Below are 19,788 nucleotides of genomic sequence, written 5' to 3'. Positions count from 1 at the left end.
GCTGTATAGTTCATGAATTAATCTGGTGATTATTGACAAATGGAAAGATCGTGTTACTTTCCTTCACGCTTCCTAAATCAAGTATAAAATTAAGCGACAAGCAAACACATTTTACTGCTTCATCTAAAATATCTAGTCCACCTCAATATCTGTTATTAAAATTCCTCTACTTGAAAGTAATAATTTCAAAAGTGCATTCTACCAGCCTTCTTACCCGAGAAAGAATATTTCACCCATTTTCCAATAAAACTTGATCAATTTTAATGTAACCTCGTAAACAATTTCTTTTATGGAACTTTGTATCAAACTCATTTTTTTATAAGCACTTATCTAGAACCCAGGAAGCTTGTAATTAGTACTGTAATACTAGTAAGAAATAAGCACAATTACATACAAATAAGCACATAATGAGGTAGAAGTGTTGATTTTAAGTAAACATGTAAGTAGGTTAAGGAAACTTGGACGTATTTGTATAGTAACACTGCTTTCACTTTAGAGATTCACACAGAAATAATTTCTTTTACAGTTGGAAGATGTGACATTATATTAATATGTAACTACAAGAAAAGACAACAAAATGGACAAATTAAGATTAACCTAATCTTTAGTTATCGTGGACAACTTTCAAAGCAAAGAAAAAATTATCTAACATGCGATGTATAATGTGAACTACAACACGATCAAACAATGTAGCAATAGCATGAATCCTTTTTATACAAAACATTACATTGTTCGCAGGAAAAAGGGAATTCTTTACCTCCTACTTTAGAAATATACTCCAGCACTGCTTCTATTCTGTTCCTAACCAGGTGAAAAAAATTTGCAATAAACTTGAATTATAGTACCGTTAAAATGACGCATTTCAAAACATAAACTACTTCTACTTTCTCGTGTGTTAGCAAAACTAAACATTACAAATTTTAAATGATAAATTTAGGGAAAGTTGAAAAATAATAAATTTTAAATCAAATTCTTTTTTCATTCGCTAAAACTATGAAGTAAAATCTATTTTTAACTTTACTTAATACATTGTCTGGCATTTTTGTTTAAATACTTTTATATTGAAACAGACAAAGAAGCTATTAAAATTTTTTTGCAGAGTTAATAAGTCAGGAATACTGATAAATTTTTTTTTAATCGTACTTTTACAATTATTTAACTGGAAAAGTTAAATTCATTTTATTTTTCACTGACAATGAATAGTTTATGAATGACATTAGGAAGGACATAAATCATTTAAGAGACTAACAGAACTGTAAAAGATTTGAGCATGATTTTGTCTACAAAATCAAAAACTTTACAAGACAGAAGAAAAAATTGTTTCGTCATTTACAAAAAAAATCAAAAAATGAAAGTGTAGAGAGGAAATTTTAACTTAAATCATTATGGAAAGAAAATCTTAAGGATGACTAAGAAAATAAATTCCCCGACTAAGATAAAGAAGACCTAAAATTAGATAGAGAAGAGTTGAAAGTTTTTGGAAAGAAATTATGAAAGGAAAGAAAAGGTGGAGGTCACAGCCCAATCCAACAAAACTGTTTAAGGGAAAAGTAAAACAATGAAAGACAATTATAAAATAATTATAATTATTTTACTATTACAGTAAAAATAACTAGAAATCCAAATAAATAATAAATTAATTTGAACAGCAACAATAATAATAAATTTTAATATTCAAAATTTGAATATTTAGTTACCGTGATGTCTGGAAGCACAAATTATTTTTCTCCATATTTGCTTGAATAATCTGCAGTAGTTCCTGCCTTTGTAAAGAACTTGAACGTTTTTTATTTCGACCACAACATGTACTTGTAGTCAATGGAGTCGTTCCTGGATGACCTAATCGACTGTAAATTATTAAAAAACTGGTTACATATCATTCATAATAAATTCATATACATATCATTCATTTATTACTCATAATAAAAATAAAGCAGTACTGTTAAGATTTGAATTGTTCTTATCTCTTAACTAGTTTTTTAAGGAGCTACATTCTTTCCATTTTGCATTAATCGTTTTAATTATAATATGCCAGTAAGTAAACTAATTTAATCCAGAAGTTTACAAGATACTATTCGGTGCAACTTTACTTAGTCAAGAACAGTTGCCAGGTTTACTCCTAAAATTTACTTTACAAATAAGTAAAGCACTATGCACAATATTGTATTACACATTACATTTGGCAGTTCAATTAATTAATTAGTTATAAAACTCTTAAGTTTTATATATAAAAAATAAACAATAAGTTATATGCTTTTGTTTTATTTTTTTATAAGGCACATGTTTATCAAATTCCAATAATATAAACTATCATCAAAATACAGGCATAATTTATATCTCCAAATGATTATAACATATTATTTATACCACTACCCATGAATTTGTTGAAACAAAACAAAAAAAATTGTTATTTAAATTAACTCTAATCTTCTTTTTTTCTGTTTAGCTTCTGGAACCACTGTAAGGTATTACTTCAGAGGATGATATATACAAACATAACTAAAGTGTAGTCTTGTACACTCTCAAGTCGACCGTTCCTGATAGTTAACTGAAACCTAACCACCAAAGAACACCGGTATTCACGATCTAGTATTCAAATCCGTATAAAAGTAAATAACTGCCTTTACTAGGATTTGAACCTTAGAACTCTCAACTTCAAAATCAGCTGATTTGCGATGACAAGTTCACCACTTAGACTGACCCGGTGGATTAAATTAACTCTATTAAGAGTTCACCTATTTCATAGCTCTGCACTGCACCTACTTATGCATCATTAATAAAAATAATTTGAATCTTAAAAGCATAAAAAACCTATTAAGTAAATTTTGTTATTGACCTAACCATTTTTATAAACAATTTAAAGGTGTCAACTTCAAATTAAAATAATTTTTGCTTGTTTTATCAGTCATATGCCAACTAACTGCAAGAAAAGTCATTCTCAAAATCAGCATAACGAATATCATTAATCTCATAGAAAACATCACATACAGCAGACTTTAAAATTTTGTAGATACTGATTTTTCTTTAAACAGTTTTACGTTGTTAAACGTGGTTCTCACAAAACAATAAGTAAACCTCCAATAAAAATATGAGTAGTCTACTGCAATCCTATCTGACAACAGAAATTATATTTATAATGAATCGGGTTAAATGAAAAAGGTGTAAAAGCATAGTTAAACAGTTTTGTTTCATTAGATTTGTATCTATCTAATTCCATTAACAAAACACAAACAAATAATGCAGAATTCAAATAAAAGTTAAATTGTTTTTTAACTTCGATTAGATTTGAATTGGGTATTTAACATCATGAAAGCAATGTAATTACAGTTAATACAAATGATGGTAACCGCTTTTCAACCAGCAGGTTAGCAAAAATTTTATTAATTACATTTAAATAATAATAATAATAATAATAATAATAATAATAATAATAATGAATTATACCTGTTAATATAATGTAACCTAGTGTGAGGCTGTTCTTCATCATCTTCAGATATATCTGCCTCTCTATCTTCACTAGGAGCAGAACTGCTAACACTATGTCTCCGCCTGTGATGATGTCTTCTAGGTCTTCTCTCTCTGATTGTTACATTCAAATCACGTTTAAACCTTCCAGGTTGAGGAGGTGGAGCTTGCTCATTCCTGTTATTTTGAGTAGATGGAGGGGGTGGTATAGAATGATTTTTTTGATCAGGAGAAACAGTTAATTTAACTTTGATAGTTTTACTTCCATAATGAGGAACTCTAATTGAAGAACCAAGAGTCTCGTATATAGTAGTAACTAGACCGGCAATGTCCTGTAAATAAAAATATTGATTAATATAAAAGAAATAGATAAAATAAACTTTTATTATATCTATCATCTGAGCGATTCATATGGAATTTTGGGAATCCCCAGACATATCATAGAGCTCTGTTTCATGGATTCTAAATGTTGTTTCTTGTTCACATAATGAACATGCCAATAGCTCATTTCATGAATGTATCAACAGGCCAGGATGCACTGTTGAAATGGTGACTAGGATATATTGAGGAGTGGTTAACATTTAAAGAAAACTGTTTCATTCAAGCCTTGAACTCTTGCAAGGAAAAGCACACCTTAAACTGCCATGAACATTCTTGAAAATAACAAGATCTCATGACAGACTTACTTAATAAACAGAGGAGTGAAGCAGTTTCCTTTTCCTCCGTATTCACTGAGCTAAATATGAGTATCTCACACATACAAAGTCCACTGAAGTGCAGGCAATATTCTGTAAACATAGAGACCCTTCACTCTGTATAGGAGTAGTTATTTAATGAACACAAAGTTATTATCTCAGAGAAAATAACTCTGATTGATATTTATTTTACCTCAAGTGATTTACATGCGTTACAGCTATAAGAAAGACCGAGACAAGAGGGTATAAAGGAACAAATTATTGTATTCCTTTCTGACAAGAAACAAGCACTAACTCTGTATATTGTAATCAGTAGTGGGGAAACTTTAGTTAATAATAAAAGCAAAGCAGTAGCACTGTTTACACACCCTACTTAGAATATATAATATAATAACTATAAAAAATTGTAATGACAAATAATGTCTTGATAAGGTCAAAGAATAAACAACTGCATTAGTGCGGGTAATCGCATGATCAGACATGGCATGTGGAAAAGAATTTCTATACCACATTCCTGGCAGAAGTCAGAAAGGACATCTATCCATAAAAATCCCATACGCTTTACTACAGGAGGAAGAAAATTGTTATTTTCTTGTTTTACCAATGTCATCCAAGTAGTTTGAGTAAAATGCAATCTGTCACCTGAGTAGATGTTTATGTTTTAATTGAAAAGTAGGAAAAATTCTAAGCAAGAATTTAACCCGACTAAGATCAAGTATTAAAAAAGCCAACATATTTTGTTAACAATGCCATTGGTGAGTTGAACTCTAAATTACATTAAGTTTTAAAATTTTCTACTAAACTGTCGATGACAATTGCATTAGAATATATGAGTAATTATACACAATTTTTCTAAGAAACACTGAATCTATTCATAAAATGTATAAATCAATCAAAATATTAATGTATTATGATTATAGTCCTAGTCTGAATAACATGTTAAAAGTGAATATAAATAGCAAATAAAGAAATTCAAAATAAGAACTAAAAGAATATTTTTAATAAATATAACAAAAAAATGAAGTTTATATGAATTAATAAATGGCAAAAACAAATCTGCAATAGATAATGAATCTTCAAACTCAGACCATACATATATATTATACATATATATATATATATATATATACATATTGAGAGAGAGAAATATTATTCAATGGAAATAGAAGAAGGGTAAAAACAATGACAGCTTATTCTTTTTAATATTTAAATAAAACAAAGCATGCCAATGATTTCATACCTGAAAGGTGAAGAAAGTAGCTCATAATAAGAAAATAATAAAGATCCACCCACTTTACAGTCTTTACAATTAAACAGAATAGCAATGTGAAAGCTTTGAACTAGCTTAAATAGAAAGCATCAAATACAAATTGTATGTATGATGTATACTTTAAAGTTTTTTTTCCCAAATTCTGTTGATATTTCATTCCTTTTAACATGTCAAGTTGAACAAATAAAAAAGTCAATTTCTTTTTATAAAAAAAGGTAATATTAAAATATATATAATACATTTTAATTAATACATCTGTACCATAAAGCGGTAACTTGTTCTGACTGACTTATGATGTGCAAGTATAAATGTATATATGGTTATACTTAATGGTTTTTTATACAAATGTACATAGTTATACTTTGGAATTAGTAATTTTTAAATGAAAATAACTGTAAAATTACATTTGTCTCTTGTATTATTTAAATATATATATAAATATCTGTACCTATAAACAACTTGTGCTGACTGACTGATTCATCAACACCCAGCAAAAACTACTGAAGATAAATTGATGAAAATTTATATACATGTTCTTCTTACAGTGTAAGTGCACCCAAAGAAACAATTTTTTTGAAATTCCGAGTTTAAATGGTTAAAATGGAATAAGAATGAAATTTACTATATTTATTTTTTAATTTCTCACTAAAAAATAAAGATATCAACTTCATTTTTGGTGTATGTAATCTTCATGTGAATATCTAAAAATTAATTTCTAAATTTTTTGAAATTCCAATATTAAAGGGTTAAAATGAATTTAACTTTTTTTTTTGAACCCAGTTCTTTTTTTAATTTCTTGGTAACAAATGAAGAGATCAACTTGATTTTTGGTGTGTGTAATTTTCATGTAAATATCTAAAGATCAATTTTAGATTTTTTGAAATTTGACCTAGAAAGAGGTGAAGAAAGGTAAAAAAAATTTGAACGATGCAAATTTTCCCCATTTCCCAATTTACTAAATGAAATATTCACTAGATTGTGGCTTGCAAATATATTGAAACCTGGTTAAGTGAGCTCTGTTTAAATGAGAAGCCTCTACTACTGAGAATAATTAAACTCCTTTATCTGAGATTTCGTTTTTGAGATTTTTACCTCTATAACTGGGACCATTTAGCTTAACAACCTGTATACGTAAGAATAATTTGTCTTTTTGAATATTGGTCTGAACAGGTTTGTTTTTATAAATTTATTTGAATTTCTTCCAAACACGTTTAGTGTTACATTGCATTAATGTAATTTACATTACATTGGTTTTGTATGATAAACAAGCGTGCAAAAGTGTCAAAATATCGAAATGAAAGTGTAATTCATTGACAGCTGCTGATAATCTACTCTCTGTTTACGATAGTGGAAAGTGGCATTACGAACTGTGTATGGATTTTAATGTACTAAAGTTTACCCTATACAGAATAATTGCAAACAAGGAGAAAATTCTTTCTCAGTGTGCTGAAGGGAAAGGAAAACTAAAACAAATGCGATCAGCAAAGTATCCTGAACCTGAAAAATATCCGTCAACATGGATGAAGCAGGTACATAATAAAAACATTCCAATAAGCAGTTAGATGACTAAAGAGAAGAAGGCTCAAGAATTTGCTAGTACGCTCTATATTGATAATTTTTGTCAGTAACAGCTGGTTCTTACCAACCAGATTAGATTTGCAAGAAAAAATTGGTTTTCTGTGAGCAAATCCACCACTGCAAATTGCTTTAAAAAAAAAAAAAAAATCAGGATTCAAGGTCACAGAAATTTTTGAACATGACAGCTTACAAGAGGAGGAAGAGAACCGTGTTGAAGAATGGGACCAGATTATTAATAGCAATGAAAATGACCAACTTCTGAGGATTTTGTGTGTATCGATGACGAATTACTAGTTTCAGAGGAGCTAACTGAAGATGACATTGTTTCTGCATGCTCTTCCTCCTCTTTGGAAATAGAAGAAGAAGAACAGGGGTGTTCAGAAAGAGCATCAAAGTGTGATGCAGAAAAAGCATTAGAAAATTTACTTAAGTATTTTGAAATGTCAAATATTGGTAATCCAGGCATATTTGATCAGATTTAAAATATTGAAAAACATCTTATGGCAAGAAGCAATGTCCTCTAATTACATTACAAGACTGGCTAAATATCCCATGACCGCAATGGGAAATGCAAGAACTATACAGCGCAGGCAAAGCCGCAACGAAGATGCTACATTTATATATATAATCCTAACAAATTATTTATTGAAAATCTTAAATACCCTTATACGTATTTAAAATACTTCATATTTTTAATAATTATCGGTACTCAATTTTTGTAATTCAAAAAGTAAGCTTGGCATTGACCAATTTGTTTTGTATTCATGTTCAAATTCTGATTATGGATACCGCGACGGACAGGAAATGCAAGTTAAATATAATCTACTTAAATTTAATCTTTAAAAAAAAAAGAAAATACTAGCACACTTATTTTCTCTTAATATTATATAAAAATTGATTTGAATTAGAAAATAGTAAGTAATTTACTATATAGTATAAATATGTAATTTTAATGATACATAATGTATCATTATAGTGAAAGTATAATCACAGAGAGAAAATGCTGAATGCAATTCTACTGTGTACCTCATTGTCTGTCTACTGTGACGGTTTCTCTATCACTTTTCATTGTTCCAAATATAAACTTCCTACTTTCTGACAATTTCCAGTTTTCTAACTTAGTCACTCAACTAATTCTTTATAAACACCTACAATTTTAATAAACCATAATTTTATGTATTTCCAATTAAATAAATTAAAAATGTTATTTCCTTTTATCAACTACATCCTAACTCCTAATTCAGTCATTTTTGACTAATAAAATTTGTAGCAGGTGAAAAATGCTAACGTCTGTCAGAGACTCAAATTCAAATCCTTTTGGAAGAAAAGAAGAAGTGCTGCTACTCCCCAATAGAGTTTGACATTATTATGATACAATATACCATACCTATAAGCATTTTTTTAAAAATAATTTTGTTGGCAATTATTGTTGATTTTACTGAACTTTTCCTGCATTTGCTGTGATTAAAATTCAACCCCATATCAAAAATGATATTTTGGATGTTAAATGTATTCTTCTTTTAACGTCTTGCTCTTTCATCAAGGTGTCCCAGGTTTGAATCCTGGTCAGGCACACCATTTTTCAAAACACTACAAAATTCCATTTCCATATTCCCATCTGCAAACTTTCAAAGTTTCTTGTGTGGTGATGTAATTCATGAAGAAAAAAAAATTAAAAAAATAATTTACACAACAGAATCATCAATCATAACTGATTACGGAAACTAGACCTGGTGCAAAAAATAATTGTGTAATGTGGTAAATACACATCATAATCGCAGTTCTAGGGACAACAAATATTACCGACAAGGGATGTCCAACTCTTGAGAAGGTACTGTCATGACCAACTGTGATGATTTTTTCAATTTTTTTAATTTCTATTCATTTATTCCTTGTGGTTGTTTATTTTTTGTAAATAAGATTATCAAGGGAAACAATGCAAAAAAATAATATTATCAAAAACCAGTAAAACATTAAATGTGTCTAAGAAAAACACAATATTGTACAACCGGTTGGAGAATTGTCTCAGAGGCAAACATTAGACTTAAAGATGTAGTAAATTATAAAATTGTCAAGTATCTAATGCATAACCATAATAACTTTACAATGGAATCTTCTACTCTACTTCAACTGACATTTAAAAATGGCAGTAACTGCTATTTAAAAACAAAAAATTTTAGAAAAATCATAACAATTACATCATTTATTAAAATAAAGAAAATTTAATAAAAATCAAAAAACACATTTCATTTCACTCTGTTAATTAATGTTTAGATAGATTTGTTTAAACTAATAAAAAGTTATAACACTTTTCAAAGGTATTAAATATTAAATAAACTATTAACTTTGAAATGACATACATGGAGATTGTTCTCCCACAGAACCTTTAAGAGGTAAATATGCAACCTTTAGAAGTATGAGAATTTTATCTTAAGTGGAAATTCAGTATTCACTATAATCCATAAATTAATAAGCAAAACTTTCCTGGCTGTATTTAATTCCTCCTTTCCCAATGTTTATAAAATTATTGCAGTAAAGCATATAACTAAACAGCCAAATGAAATGCGATAATTAAAAACATCATTAATGAAAATACTATTTCAACAAAAAATTACTTTTAAAAAAATGTAATAAATAAATGAACTGCAATATAAAATAATGGAATCTTACATCTTTGGTAATCTTGCCATGCCCATCAAAGTCATAAAGTGTGAAAGAAAACTCCTGACGATCTTTTCCACCACCTTCACCTCCCCCTTCAACGCTGACATCACATTCAAACCCCTATAACAATAAAATAAGGTGTTCGTTTTTAAATTTTCAGGACAGTAATCCATTTGAAATAACCTAAAAACATTAAAAGAAAAAATAATTAATTTGCATCAAAATTCAAACAAAAAATATTTACAATGAAAAAGGGAAAAAAGGTGATTTTGTTTCTAGTCTATTCTTTTATCAACTTCTATTTAAAAAAAAAAAGGATATGTGTTGGTTGGGATTAATATAGCACCATCATTTGGTGAAATATTTATTGAATTTCAAAGTGTTGTTGCATTTTTTTTTCAGGGAGGTTTATTGCTTGTTTGAATAGTTAAATAGCATTCCCCGCTCCTCTCAGTTCCACAGTTTGTTATAATTTTTACAACTTCATTTTAAGCTTTATTAGAAAAATTAGAAAACTTTATTAGTTAATTTCAAATTTTGTTTTACAGTATTCTTAAATCAAAATTTAAGGTAAAAACTATCCCAACTTATTAATCTCAATAAATTAGGTAAGAAATAAGATAAACCTTTTTGTTTTAACTATTTACTGTGCTTTTTTTTCTTAATTTACATGATTTCTTTTATAAACTTATGTTTGGTATTGTTTTTATAAGGATACATTTTCTGATCGTTGTTAGATATTATAGATTAAAGGTAGACTTCTAAATATGTACATATATATAATTATACTCGCTTTCTCATCAATTAAAATTTACATTCAGAAGTGTTTCTAATGCTAAAGATATATTTAGTACTTTTGTACAGAAAATTTTCAGAAAATTGTACAGATAATTTTTTGTTTCAGAAAATCAGAAGTACTTTTAAGTTTTACATAAAAATGCACTGATACAATAAAAAAAATCAACTCAATAGATTTAAAACTTATTTCAAGCATATTGCATTTTTTGTTGATGAAACAGAACATTGGCTAAGACATAAATTTTAAAATAAATTGCATAGATATTACAAGAATACTTAAATAGATCCATTAAATCAATCTATTAAGAACTAAATAAGCGCTAACTATCAAGAATTGTGATCTAATAATTTAAATAAGTTTTGAAAAATCAGTTCATTAAAAACATAAAAAATTATATGTATTAATAATTAGATCATGGCGCACAGCCAAATCACACAGTCACACGTACACGCTCTCAAGATCGAGGAAGAGTTCTGTTTATGTATAGCTTTAACTATTGTTAAGTATAAAAGACACGCTTATTACAATTTAAACACACAACCCCTTTATAGAGTAAGAGATATAATTTTGTTTCCATTTTCCATTATTAACGCTTATTAATATTTATAAACATTCTCTGTGAAAATAAAACTAATAAGTATTTCGGCTCATCTTCATTAAAAAATGTTTCAAGCGATGTAAAAAAAGGAATGGTAGAACTGGCAACATTTATATATAATGCTGTCGACTAAAGAAATTTTAACAAAAGAAATACTAGCTTAACCTAACCTATGACAGTAACTGCTTGTTTTAAAAAATAAAAGATTTACTCTTTTATTCTAAAAATAAGTATAATAATAATTTATCAAACAATTTTATTTTATATAAAATAATTCACTTTACTTTAGCTCAGCCAACTAGGCAGTAATACCACAATTAAAGCAGAATTATTAACCCAAAAACAATTAAACACACCATTTTAAGGACTAGGTATGATATACTTCACAATTATCTATTTTACAGAACATAAAGATTAATAAAATTTTCAAACAATCAATTAAAAATTTAGAGATGATTAGTATTTGATCAATATAATTATTTATACAATTTCAATAGAAATAAGTAGCTCAGTTTAAGTAGCAGTTCAATTTAGTTGTAGAATTTAGTAGTAGTTCAATTTTAATGGGAATAAGTAGCCTAAAATTATTTATAATTTGATGGAACAATTTAATTTAATTATTATATTTATTTATTTATTTTTTGAAGTAATCACAAGTGAGAAATTAGCAACCTTAAAAATCATTCAAATCTTTAAGTAATTCTTTTGTTTTTATATTTATTTACATATGAATACACTTGTTACAATAAAAATAAAAAAATCAATTCAAGAGATTTACTTATTTCACGCACAGTAGATCGTTCTGATAAAACAGAACACTGTACTCAGATATAAATTTTAAAGTAAATCAAACAGATAAAATTCTAGACATAAATCTAGGAATTATAAAATAAATACATAGTTTACTTAGATCATGTAATTAAACAATACAGAAATCATGTCAATCGGTAATTGATTTCATAATTCAACGATAAGAAAAAACTCCTACAGCACTTGCCTGGAAAGAGCAAGAGAAACCATAAAAAAACCTTTGTGAGAGCAATTTTTCAATAATTATGTACAAAGAACAAATAAAATGAAAAAAAGATACTACACTCCATATTAATACATAAAAATAATGATTTATGTTAGGTGCCATAACCATATTGGTTGCAAACAACCTGACACGAGACAAAGTCTAAAGTGACTTGGGAATGGCATACCCATCCCAAGAATAATACATATCCCACTCCAGCCTATCAACGGCAACTATGTGGTTTCTTTTATACAGACTTAAATATTCTGTCGAATAACAACATCCCAAGTTCACCAAAATGCAGGTTATATTCAGTCCTATATATAACAAAATTATTCTGTTCACCAGGCATTAGCCAAATAAAGAACATCAGTAATCTCAGAAAAATCAAATTCAGACTAGGACTAGTATCACTCAAAACGTTTGAAATGTGTCACAGCCATAAGGAAGACAGAAGCAAAATAAAGATAGTAATTCTATGATACAATAAGTGATTTAACAATTTTAATCTAATAAACAAATAAATTCACTATAAAATAAGAAAATAATTTAGATATTTCCAAATACTTGAACGCGTATTTCAGTTAACATTAATCAAGTATGTTTATCTAATTCATATTATTAGATAAATAAATAAAATTCATAAATACTGAATAATTTATTTAATTTTAAATAAATTAGTAGGTAAGTTTTTTGAAATTTATTTAAAATAGAGACTGAAGCATAATGACTCCTTTTCTCTAGACCAAAGTAAAACACAAATAGTTCTTGTCTGATTTGTAATAACACACACAGAGTAATAATTTTTTATAAAAAATTTTTTTAAAAATAAATCCAATGAACCATGTTTCTTTTTTTATGATGCGTGTACCGGGGCATAACTGTCCTGACTGTAAGGAACCTTACACAAAAACATAAAAATATTAAAGAATAAAATAAATCTTCTATATCAGGTTTTTATAGGGAAAGTTAGGAATGAAGTGATTTCCCATTGCCTTCTTCAATAAACCAAATAAAATGTTCAATATCACCATATCAAGCCCATTGAAATTTAGGTGATATTCATCTCTAGCAGTGAAAATCACTCTGCTCATCCTAGTAGCTAGGATGCATTGTACATGAAACTGCTGTAAAAATGACCGGTTTAGATAGTAATCAACCAAAACCAATTGAATAACTTAAATTTCCATAACTAAAAATTGATAAATAAAAACCAGTAAATGTTATTATATCAAGGTGATATTTCTGTAGTCTAAAAACACTTTGAGAAATACAATTTTCATCAAATCCAATCTTTTATTTGATTATTAAAATAATCTTTAATTAGTAAAATCATCTCATTCTCCATGAGGGGTGAGGGTTGCTTATTGTTCACTAGTTGAACAGACTGTAACAAACACATTAGGAAAAAGGATTAACATTCCTGAAATAATAATAAAATGAATAGAGAACATCATATATATATATATATATATATGTATATATATATATACACACAAACAGTTCTTTATTAATACAGATACAGTAATATTTTTCACTCAGGGGATCTCAAATGCCAAAAGATATATATATTTATTTGTATATACTCGCCGGCCCGTCTAGCCAGAACCTGGACCCTTGAGGCTCAGGTCAGCCCAGTCGAATTCTGGAGCCAAGGGGCCTACCCCATGGCCACAGAGCTCGCTTCACTTGCTATTCCCAATTTGCCAGGGAGACAGGCACCCTGGACACCCGAAGATATAGATAGTCTTGAATTCCATCTACCCAGAGGACTCTACCCCTGGATCCCACACTGTATGTTATCCTCATGGTTATTAGAATAATACTGATACGTAATAAAATTCAGGCAATATAGAAACCTGAAAAAGAAACTAAATTGCAAAAGATAATTAGGTAATTAAAGAACACACCTTTGACAACAAAAAATTCATAACTTATTTCTTTGCCGTGGTGGCAGAAATATAATAAAGAAATAAAAGGATTCATCTATTTTTTCCCTTAATGAATATCTTTAATATAATAATCTTCAAAGTGGCTAGGGTGTCGGTCGATGGCTTAAAACCTTCCCTGGGGTAACACGAATAATGTATCCTGCAAATTTTATAGTAATCGGTCGGTTTATTCTCGCGTGATGTTATAACAAATATACAACCTTTATATTTATACATAAATTTACATATTTCCGAATAACCGTGATCTGTTAGGTCGAGAGTGTACCTGATGTATACAAAAGTTAGCCTTCAACCTACTAACAAATACTCTACTATTTATTATTATTATTTTAAATTATAAACTGTTACGCATAACATAGCATAACTGTTACAAATAATAAGGGTAATTAAATAACGGATATTAAATAATTAATAAATTACTTGTAAACAAATTGTTGTAAACAAAAATCAGTTTGCAGTCATTAGGTAACAGATAGCGTCGATTAGAAATAACATATATTTAACTGATCTGCTGTTGCTAGGTTATGAGTTTAATTTGCTTTCAAAACGCATGGGCGCGCATGCGCAGAGTCTTCCGACAGTTGACTGCGTACATGTGTGTTTGTGCAAGCGTTACTTCTTGTGGATCTTATTTGTTCAAAAACCTTCTTCTCTTTTGATAGTTAAATGTATAGAAAGAGCTACTGTGGTTTAATGTAATGTGTATCTATACGTGTAAATGAAATAATTTTCTTAGTAAATTATGCGTTAATTTTCTCCGTACAAACATCGACAGGTAAGAAATGAATTTTTGTTAAAATGTGTTAACTGCCTAAAATAGTGAATCCTTTTATTTGCTTAAAGAATAAGTTAATCAGAAATATGTTTATATGTTATCAATTAGATATGAAATCAGTCGAAGACCCTATTAGCGGGATTTAGCATAATTCATAACCTTGCTTGCTTCATTCAACGTTTACGCAAGTAACATAATGCTACTGCAACGTATTAGACATTTCTACACATATTATTAAAAGTTAGAAGGAGTCGACATAAGTAAAACGTTTTCTTAATCGCAGAAACTTGTATAATATGGTTAAATCCCGATAGAAATTCATTAACGTGTAAATGAAATAATTTTCTTAGTAAATTATGCGTTAATTTTCTTCGTACAAATATCGACAGGTAAGAAATGAATTTTTGTTAAAATGTGTTAACTGCCTAAAATAGTGAATCCTTTTATTTGCTTAAAGAATAAGTTAATCAGAAATATGTTTATATGTTATCAATTAGATATGAAATCAGTCGAAGACCTTATTAGCGGGATTTAGCATAATTCATAACCTTGCTTGCTTCATTCAACGTTTACCCAAGTAACATAATGCTACTGCAACGTATTAGACATTTCTACACATATTAAAAGTTAGAAGGAGTCGACATAAGTAAAACGTTTTCTTAATCGCAGAAACTTGTATAATATGGTTAAATCCCGATAGAAATTCATTAACTGAAAGAACATAAATATTAAAAATAAAAAATTACATCTATCTTCAATATATATAGAAGATTTTTTTAAATATATATAAAGATGTTGATTTATTTTAAATGCAAGATTAAACACCCCATAAGTATACAAAAAAAATCTAATTGGGCAAAAAGTTTCTATTTATTGCAAGGATGGTTTTTGATTTTTTTAATACTCTCGATTATCCGGTCATTCTCTTACTCCGAAATTCAGTTATATCTACGAGACGGTATGACCAATTTTAAAAATTCAAATGGCTTATTATTTACCATATTGAGTGATAACGTTTGCATAAAAAATATATATGCTGGATCATTCGGTTATCCGTTATTTTTCCGAAATTTACTTATGTCTGCCGAACGGTACGACCAATTTAAAAAATTCAAACAGCATATTTTCTAGCAAAAAAAGAAAACATTTTCTTTTTTTGCTCAAGCGGCAGTAAACTGCACATTTCTACTGCACAAATCGGGCTACACAATTTTTTTTGTTGAAATAGCCAAAAGATTTATTGGATTGAATTTGTTATGCGGCATTGCGTCGTAAATATAAATTGCCCAGGAACATTCATCAAATCCTGGGCCAATAATAAGGAAGTTTTGGACCGGGTATTTTTATATCTTAAATGTATTAATATTTTACATACCTTTTAATAGTGGATGTAATTTTTAATTATATTTTCTTCTGTTATCCGAGAAGGAACCTTTTACACTCCTCTTTGGAGTTCGTTATATTTATTTCATTTTTATCAGGTTATTATAAATTTTCACAGTTGTTTTTATTTACTTTTAAGTTTTTTATCTGTAACAGTAGTTTATTTTTTTTTTTTTAGCGATATTTTATGTTACTATTTTTAGCTTTTTAATATTTCAGTTTTTAACTAGGATTAGTTTTATATTTTAATTTTTTACTCTTCCCCTTATCCGAGTAGAGACTCTATACACCTCTTGGAACTTTTTAAACTCTTTTTATTTTAGTTAAATTTTACTTTTTTAGTTTAAAGCTTATTTTTAATTTTATATTTCACGACTGTGATTTAGTTTTAAGGGTTTTAAAAATTAGTTTATCCGCTGTGATATTAGTTTTAAGTTTTTTGTTTAATTTTTTAGTTTTTAAGACAATTTTTTTGTACTATTTATTTTATTTTTTTTTTATAAAATTTTATTCCGGGCGATGATAACCCCAAAACGTTCTTCAGCCACCAAAAACAAAAAAAAAAAAAATATTTATTTTTTAATTATTTATCGAAATGCCAAATAAACAACACATTTTGTCGATCGTTATTTAAAGTTATCGGTTATCAAAGATTTTAAATTTCAATTTTTTTTTTAATAACTTTTAAATAAAACATCAAATAAAAATGAAATTCAGAACGATGATAAATCTCGATTTTTAGGATATTTTGAAGTTTTTACAACCTTTCTAAACCCAATATTAAGACCGTTAACCGCGAAAATTTACTGCGTTAGCGCTATTGAGTACAGATTATTTTTAAAATTGAAGAATGTTCTTGAAAATGTCTATCGAGATGTAATTTTGATTCCACAAATTGCGGATCGATAAATGGAGCTGTAGCTAAAAAAATCGCTACAATAAGTTCATCGCGGCATAATAAAACATTTTGTGAAATAATATTTTGCGATCATTTATAATTTAAAAAATAATATCAGTAAAATGTGTTAATAACACTTTTTTTTTTTAAATACTTTGAAATCGGAAACAATTAAATACATAACCTAAAGATAATCAAAACCACGTTATATGTCGTGAAAATAATTTATGTTTAGCGCTAATTTAAGGTGCTAAATTTTAATTGTGTTTGGTAATTTTACTATGATTATGATGGTTGTTTGAATTCTATCATCATTCAAAATCAAATAATCATAGAATTGAAAAATTTGGTGGTAATTTACAAGTTGAATTTTTTTTTTTAAGTTTATTGTTTACATTGAATTGAAAATTTTATTATTTTAAGTCGAATTTTCACTTTATTTTTTCAATCAATTTTTCTTGACTTTTTTTCTTTAATATTTAAAATATTTCAGCCACTTTGTTTTTATAAAATTAAATTGACGTGCGATAAAGTAGTATCGGTATATTGATAGTAGTAAACTATAAGTTTCATTCAGAAACAAAAGGAATGTGTTGCGGGGATGGCAAAGTTTTACTGCCACAGTTATCAGAATTACCTATAGAGTCTTTATTATCCTGTCATCTTTATTATATTCTGATAGTCCCCAATCGAAACAATTTTTGAACAACATCCGTCATTACAATTCATGTTTCCAAATAACATCATTTGGAACATGTGTATGTCATTTTTTTCTTCCTCTCTCCCCCGAATCGGATTCCACAGCGAAGCATAACACAATCCGAGGGAGTGTCCTTTTATAAGCCGGCTGGATCTTAACTACTAATGCCTGTCTCTAACTCCCAGAGTAGGGTTACCAGGCCCGACTATGTCGTTCCTGTTCCCCCACCCTAGGAGCCGGGACTCCTCGCTCTTTATGCCTTGCTTGCCTCAAACGAGAATCCAAAAGGGCATCCAAATCGCCGGGACTACGGTCTTTTCTACAAGAGGACGAGACAGTCCTCGTGCTTCATCACTGCTACCGTCTGTGCACGTACAATCGAATAGCAGTTCGGCATGGAGCCGTCCTTCATCCCATCGTCGCCCTAGCTGCAACCCTATCTCGGAGGTGAAGGCCCCAGCGAATTCAGCCGATTAAAATCGCTAGCCACCACCAGACTTTCATTCCGATGACGCCGAATTTCAAAAAATAAACTGCCCACGAATTCAATGTAAAGATCAAAACCGGAATTTGGGGCGCAGTATCAAGAGAATACAGTCAGAACACCAAGATTTGTCCAACACCCCCCTACCGGCTCCACTTGAGAACACAGTCATTCCTGCCGAAAGAACCCGATCGCTGCCGATGACATACTGTCCTGTATGAGTATGTGTATGTCATTTAGGCGGTTTTAAGTCGACCTTTAAAGTCCAAGGACAAATTTACCGCAGGATGGATCACTGCTCTCCAACATCAATGAAGAGCCGAGTTTTCTATAAGTATATTTCACGGATGACCGTTCTTTAGAACTCTCAAGAAGATGTAGTTTATTTCGATCGCTTAACCGTGAAATCATAAATACCTTGCGAATGTTGCCGTATTACACAATCATATATCAAAGTTTTCAAGTCAAGTATTGAACAAACGCATCAGGTGACTGACTATCTTTGATTATTTGTGCAAACAGAATTCCGGCAGGTGAACACAAAAGATTATACGATGCACAGACTACACAAGAAGTTGCTGTATATTAGTTGGTGATGCATCGGACTAGAGAAATATCGTACTATAAAAACGGCGTCCTTAAGCCAACTCCCTGCTATCAATACGGCTAGCGTTGAACATTATATTTCTATTAAAAACTATTACATTCTATATCTACTCTCCTTAAGTCTATTTTAAATATAAAAAAACAAAATGCTCAGAAAAATATTCTCTACACACTGGTATTTCTATTCTTAAAGTATTTCTGTAAAATACTTAACATTGTCACAAATATGAGGATACGAACCCGTCGACGGTCCAGGAGGCAGAGCCCCTTGGCTTGACGGTCGGGTGACCGAAGCGAGCCTGACCGGCTATTATTTGTGTTATTCGTATTTCTATTCTTGAACATCCATAACTGTAACTGCTTACTGTTTCAGGCTTAATAAATTAGTGCTCGTTTAATAAGTTAGGCTTACGTATTTTTTAATTTAGTTATGTTAAAATTACATAATAATAATAATGTATAACGGGTAAAAGATTCAATTTCTAAAAAATATTTTTAATTAAATTACTTATTTCACGTCAAGATAACTTTAATAAAAAAAAAAGATTTACAACATTCATAAACATAATTTTGTTGTCTCTTGCACGACTTATCTGAGCTACTTGAAGAGTGCTACTGTCCCCTTTAAATGCGAAATCTGATGCTGATTCTTACGCATAATTTCACAGTCGGTGCAATTTTCGTGATCGCAGTCATTACTGTCGTAGACTGTGAATTCACTCGTGTCAATCGCTTCACATCATCGCATCCCAGTAGTCGTTTCGCCAAATTCACCTAAATCAGTCGTATATATTCATCAGATTGTTCGCTCGGAGCAATACAGTTTATCGTTTCCGGGCGTAACTTTTTCAAAGATTATTTTGTTTATAGTATTTTAAATTACTCTAAGATTAGAAACCTAGTAAA

General features: G+C 29.1%; 1 protein-coding gene and 2 long non-coding RNA genes across 4 annotated transcripts in view; 2 read left to right on the top strand and 1 right to left on the bottom strand.

Annotated features, from left to right (window-relative positions):
* LOC142322451 (uncharacterized) overlaps positions 1-2,763 on the top strand; it is a 61,582-nt gene extending 58,819 nt beyond the window's left edge. Inside the window, exon 3 of the long non-coding RNA XR_012755872.1 lies at positions 2,447-2,763. This is a non-coding gene — a long non-coding RNA (uncharacterized LOC142322451). The remainder of the gene's footprint in view (positions 1-2,446) is intronic.
* nkd (NKD inhibitor of WNT signaling pathway naked cuticle) overlaps positions 1-19,788 on the bottom strand; it is a 165,852-nt gene that overhangs the window by 2,852 nt on the left and 143,212 nt on the right. For both annotated transcript variants that reach the window (XM_075361550.1, XM_075361551.1), the window contains exons 3-5: positions 9,679-9,792; positions 3,445-3,797; positions 1,698-1,847 (exon numbers count right to left, since the gene is read on the bottom strand). In XM_075361550.1, the coding sequence (XP_075217665.1) occupies positions 1,698-1,847; positions 3,445-3,797; positions 9,679-9,792 (617 nt within the window). The remainder of the gene's footprint in view (positions 1-1,697; positions 1,848-3,444; positions 3,798-9,678; positions 9,793-19,788) is intronic.
* The window catches only part of LOC142322452 (uncharacterized), a 445,013-nt gene continuing 439,866 nt past the window's right edge, over positions 14,642-19,788 (top strand). Inside the window, exon 1 of the long non-coding RNA XR_012755875.1 lies at positions 14,642-14,811. This is a non-coding gene — a long non-coding RNA (uncharacterized LOC142322452). The remainder of the gene's footprint in view (positions 14,812-19,788) is intronic.

The sequence above is a fragment of the Lycorma delicatula genome, chromosome 3 (assembly GCF_047948215.1).
Source record: "Lycorma delicatula isolate Av1 chromosome 3, ASM4794821v1, whole genome shotgun sequence".
In the NCBI taxonomy this organism is placed as follows: domain Eukaryota; kingdom Metazoa; phylum Arthropoda; class Insecta; order Hemiptera; family Fulgoridae; genus Lycorma; species Lycorma delicatula.
Note: the sequence above shows the minus strand (reverse complement) of the source record. Positions and strands in the feature narration are given on the sequence as shown.